We start from the raw sequence: 6000 nt of genomic DNA on the forward strand, positions 1-6000 counted from the left end.
TTACTAATGGCTTCGTTTCGTTTGTTTTTTAATCTTGACACTACGCATTAAAACGTGTAATTTATCGAAAAACAAAAGGACATCGTATTTATATTAGAATCTATAACTGTAAAATTTATGTGCTTCACATTTTAATTTAGCAGTGCAACTTAACATCGTTACTTCTTAATCTGTTAACTGCTATGTTGCATAGATTTGGATGGTATCAAATATTCTGATCTAATCCCACCACAGTTAGAGTGTTTGAAGAGCTTGGTGCAGTAACAAGGAAAATGCAGATTCAGAAATTATCGGTAGGATCCAATAGAATTTTAAATAGTCCGCAGATTAACCCAATTTTTTCTTACATTATTAACCACATAAGAGAGGGCTAATTTCATATTCAATCACGGCTCTTGCACTAATGAAAACACCGATATTTTGCACACATATAAATGCAATTGAAAAAGGAACTTTGTTTTTGCGCCAAGTCTCTCATTTTTTTCTAATACTATACATACAACAAAAAAGGGCTCATTTTGCCCTGCGTCTCCCACCAATGCCCACTAGGTAGTTTCTGTTAATTTACGATGCGTTGTGGGCTGAGTCTTTTTTTTTTTTTTTTTTGCAAATATTTACCTAAACTTTCGGTGATATTCAACCAGGAAAAATGTTCAACCAGTTCTGAAACGCAACGAGCTCTGTTTGTTCTTTCGTGCAAGGTGGACAAGAACGCTTCAAAACATGTATTTATATTAATTCGAAACAAAATTACGACAAATAATCACGATTTAGCTATAAGCTTGGCTTCCAGTTAATTTCTCTACGCCACAGAATCGGAACATGACTAGTCCATTTAATGGGATCTCAAGGAAAGAACTATTAAAATTCGTAATGCCACTAACGTGTTATAGGCATGCATATTTTTCCTAATTCAGTGATTTAATTTACAATTTTTTTTTCATAGGACCAGTACAACTTCTTCCCCAAGAAGTTCTAATCGTCGTGGTTCACAGACTGCATCGTCAGCAACTACCACAACTAGTCGTCCTTTACCTACTCCATCCGATGATGGACCACCCGTAGTCGTAAAATCAGAAACCGAAGTTGATTGCTTTAAACGAGGTGTATTTATTCATCCCACTGAGTGTAGTAAGTTCGTAGTTTGCGCACCGGCCTCTCGAGCTGCTGGAAAGGCATTGAAAGGTCGAATCCTAAATTGCCCGGCTAATCAAATATACTTAGTGGATATAGGACGTTGCATGAAAGGAGACAGAAGTAAGTGTCAGAAACTGAAATAAACAGAAAGGATACTTAGATATTTACAAACCAGTACTGAAAATGGAACTAAATGAAGTAACTGACTGTACATAGAGATGGAACTTTTTTGAGACTCATTATTCTCAAACTTCGTTGAATTGCAGCTTCTTCAGCGATTTCTAGGGAAAACAATTGCGCATCGTGGTTTAACTATTTTTTGTAACTTTTCTAATCATGTCTGTTGTCGACGTTGTTTCTGTTGTGATCATGGATCTAAGCATCAATCTCTGTAAGCATAGCATTAAGCAATTTGATCATTGTTTTTTCTCAGAATTGATTTGTTACAACCAATCTGATTGAAGCAGTATCCCACAAACTAGAGATGACTTATAGAACTAAGAAATATCATCAGAGTTCAAATTAACAATTTTGTTTTCTAGTCTCGGAAGCTCCCTTTTGTTTTAGAAAAAATATTTTTAAAGTGGTTGTTTTCTTTTGTTAATTATGCATGCAAATTCTATACATTAATAAGAAAAATCTGTTGAAAATTATTGCTGCAAACAGTTCATAATCTAAAAAGTTGAATTTAGTATTAGTTATAGTTTGATAAATCCAGACTAATATAGTTTTTATACGAAATAGAAATGTAGAGTATAAATATTTACAATATAAAACAACAGCAGCTTTAAGAAAATATTGGTTAAAATTAACGGATTTTATTTTGAGCTAATTTCAAAGTAAATTTACATATGTGAAGTTTTAATTTTTAACGTGCCTTAGCAAATTATTAGTTATTTGAGCATAATTTGAAAGCTTATTTTTAGATTGTTTTTCTCATAAAAAGGCAAATGTAGAGTTTGGTTACAGGGAATATTCAATCTTATGTAAATACGCTGCATGAAAATATTGCTATCCATTGCCACGTAATTTTTCTCATTTACAATCTTATTAATGTAAAACTTTTAAAGCTCATCAACACATAAAAACTCATCTAATTTCCAAATGCTGATTTCAAAAATTTATTTCATTATATAAATTGTATCTCATCTCTTCATTAAAAAAGTACCCTTCGTCATTTCATTAAACTCTTGAAGTTCGTATCACGTAAGAATTGCTTCATGCTATGTCAACATATTTATTTGTTCAAATTACTGTAAGCACATATATCATCATAAGCCAAAGGATGATATCATGTGCACATTTTACAATCATCTGTGAAAATTTTGTTGATTTTTATATATTGAATAAATTGTTTTAGCAAATAGTTTGCGAATTTTTTTTTATTCATTTAGTTTATTTTCAAACATTATGAGAGAATGAAAATGATATTTGAGGCTTAGATTAGTTTATGAGCGAGTTTTAAATCATTAAAAGAACAATTTAATAAATGCTTACTTTTTGTGCAACTCTTACATTTAATATTGCGTGAACGAAAAAAACACACAATAGTAATCTTAATTCTCAAAGACTAATGGCGCCAATATTCATATAAAGTTCAGTAATAAACGCTTCACGTATTTACAAATCTTTATATTCAGTTCTACTATAAATTATCCACTTGAATTGCTGAAATCGGCGAAAGATTTTTGTTCTTAGAATATAAAATTGAAAAGTAAAGTATTGAGAGTTTTCAAAGATTTGTATGGAAATTTTATTACTAGTTTTTCAGTTTGAGGATTACGCTGGTCAGTTGTCTATTGTCAAAATATGCGATCTACCAGTGTAGTTACTTTACTTTTTATGGTTTATTATTAAAAAATATATTTGGGTACATGAAGAAAAACATCATCATAGAGAATTCAGACAACAATGGCACTTAACCTTACCGAAAAAGAAAAAAACATCACTGTAGCGTATATTGGGCAGTGGAACTTAACCTTTAAAAAACAGTGTAGACTCGTATCCCTTGCTTAATCTGATTATTAAAAAAATAAAAAATAACAATTATTAGTAATCAATTCAAATCTTTTATTTAAAGCTTTAGATATATCATTCGTAAAATGTGTTTCCGCCATATTTTTTTTATTTACTTCTGATTATCTACTTTAAACAGAGACAAGAAAATAATCTACATTAATAACATTTTTCGGAACTTATTCTTTAGTTTAAGAGAATTAATGGTGCATGTCATCCATCTAAATAAGCATTTTATCTAACATTGAAATTAATTTAAGTACAAGGAAATTAAAAATTTCAAATAAATCGTGGTTTACTTTACAAGTTATACTGTTTCCTTCATTAACGCACGGCATTCTTAAAGAATTAGAGCTTAAGCATTTCATAGAACTAAAACAAAACAAATGATCAAACGATTGTGAAGAACTTCATAAATGCAATTAAAAATAATAAAAGAAAACGATGAACTCAACAATCTAACTAGTAGTTTTTTTTTTACTGTTGCAAGGTACTAAAACTGATAGGGATAGTGCTAGGTGTTCTGAAGTGCATGAAAAAAACTTGCCGTCTTTTTAGTAATAATAGTGGTAACCACAAAAAACATAGAATATAAAGAATTTTCACTCTAATGCTAAAGCATATAAAAAGGCAGCACGTTTTTTTTATATGAGTGCAAAATGGCAACAGGTCTGGCCGAAACAGTTTTAGGCCACGCTACGACAAAATGCTTAATTACTAGTTAGATTGCTAATTATTTTTAATTGAACTACAGAAGTTCTTTGTAATGGTTTGGTTGTTTGTTTTATTACAGTTTAATGAAATGCTTAGATAATAGTTCTTCAAGGATGTCGTGTTTTAACGAACGCAAATGTGCATTTTGTTAAGTAAGTTACGTTCATTTTAATTTCTAATTATTTTTCCTGTTCTTATATTTATTTTTATGTTAATGAAATCCATATCTATGTGAGCATAATTAATCTTTTTAACTAATAGGAGAATAAATACAGAAAAGTGTCAGGAATGAAGAAGTTTTCTTTTCTCTATTTAGAGTAGAATTTATCATATTACAGAATCAGGGGAGTACCTAGAATGTTAGCGGCCCTGGGCGAAGCATTCAGATTTTTTTTCAGGGTTAATAAAAAGACATTTAAACATGTCATGGCTTTTAAGGCATTTTAAAATGTTTGTTTAATAAAGTATTTATCAAACATTGGATTTTTTTCAATTCAATCAGATTTTAAAAATTTTTTTTTTCGCGTTTGACGATCACTCTGACAAAATGTATAAATAGTATTTAGTATTATTTAACAATAATATAGCAAATTCTAAATATCACTAATAATAAAAAAGGCTAATATTTGTATTTAATTATTGCAAACTAGTTAAAGGAAAGAAGTTAGTTCTAATATAGTTAGTTCTTATAGAAGTTAGTTCTTTTTTTATCAAACTAAAACCATTAATGAATTGCAAATACAAAAAAACTACTTATCTATGGAAAAAATATTAATTTAAATCGGAAAACATTTTCAAAATAAATTGCTCGCGGTAGAAGTCTTTATTCCTTAGTTACGAATAGATATTTAATAAGTTTTAAAATTACACGTATTGAAGTAAATGTGTATAAGATTAAATGGGAATAATTGAAATTTATTTAATGATAATATAACAGCAAATTATTTTACATACTAAAATGAGCTCATTAAACACATTAAAATATGAGCTCCTAAAAAATATAAGATTTGTTTCTTAATTTATTCTTTTATTCTATGAATAAAACTTTGTTATCAATGAGATTTAATATCAAAGGCTTATTATCACAGCCTTAAGTATAATATATAAGTTAATTGGGTATAATATAGCCTACGTCACAGGTTGTGTTGTTCCTACTAAATTTAACCCATGAACGGCATTTTCTGCGAGCCTAACTTCAAGCCACAAATAAACAAACGAAGTGTTCGATCGTTTAAATAGCTGCTCGCCAGATTTTATTGCATTATAAAGAAAAGTTATTGAAAGTAAATACAACTAAATAAACAACAACAACTAAAACAAATAACAACAACTACTTATAACAATAACTAAATAAACAACAACTAAATTCCATTCGTTTAGCATTGCGTCATATGTTGTTCCTACTAAATCGAAGTAGTTGTGTTTTTTTTTATATTATACCCAATTGAGCATTGTATAAATAATTCTTTTTGGATAAATCTGAGATTAAAAAAATTCACGTGATTTAAAGCAATGATTTTTTCAATTGGGCATAATATGAAAAAAGCACAACTACTTCCACTTACTAGGAATAACATTTACCTTTTAGTTTAATTAATAAACTGAGTTTTAAATATGCTTACTAAATTCATAAACTTCGGTAAAACAACAATATAAATTATTTCCAAAGGAACTAGACTAATACAATTCCAACCTGGCGAGTAGCGACTTATAACAAGACACTTCGTTTGATGCTTTTACTTGTTGCTAGAAATCAGGTTTGCAGAAAATGCTGTTTACTAGTTAAATTTAGTAGGAATAACACGATCTGTGACGTAGGCTATAGTATACCCAATTAAATATTTTTAAATCACGCCTACTCTGCTTCTTATTTGTCATATCACTGTAATTTTTATATTTGTCTTAAAGAAATTTATATATCCAGGAAAAAAGTGTAAATAAAATGGTAGGCATTAGTAGGTGAAATTAAAATTAGAAATTAAAACTTCCAATGAATAAACAAATGTTTTTAAAAGTTTATAAAATTAATAATTATAGCTGAATAGAATTTACGAAGATGTTCAGTAGGAAGTTTTTTTACCAGTTAAATTTGTAAAATTTTATCATAATTTTTTGGATTTATTTGAAATAAAT

General features: G+C 28.8%; 1 protein-coding gene across 1 annotated transcript in view; it reads left to right on the forward strand.

Moving 5' to 3' along the window:
* LOC107444627 (uncharacterized) overlaps window positions 1-2503 on the forward strand; it is a 91965-nt gene extending 89462 nt beyond the window's left edge. Inside the window, exon 18 of the mRNA XM_043041074.3 lies at window positions 947-2503. Within this exon, the coding sequence (XP_042897008.2) occupies window positions 947-1280 (334 nt within the window). The 3' untranslated portion in view covers window positions 1281-2503. The remainder of the gene's footprint in view (window positions 1-946) is intronic.
* Window positions 2504-6000: the final 3497 nt, after the last annotated feature.

This window comes from Parasteatoda tepidariorum, chromosome 8 (assembly GCF_982258835.1).
Source record: "Parasteatoda tepidariorum strain Cologne lab strain chromosome 8, Ptep-v5.0, whole genome shotgun sequence".
NCBI classification, from domain to species: domain Eukaryota; kingdom Metazoa; phylum Arthropoda; class Arachnida; order Araneae; family Theridiidae; genus Parasteatoda; species Parasteatoda tepidariorum.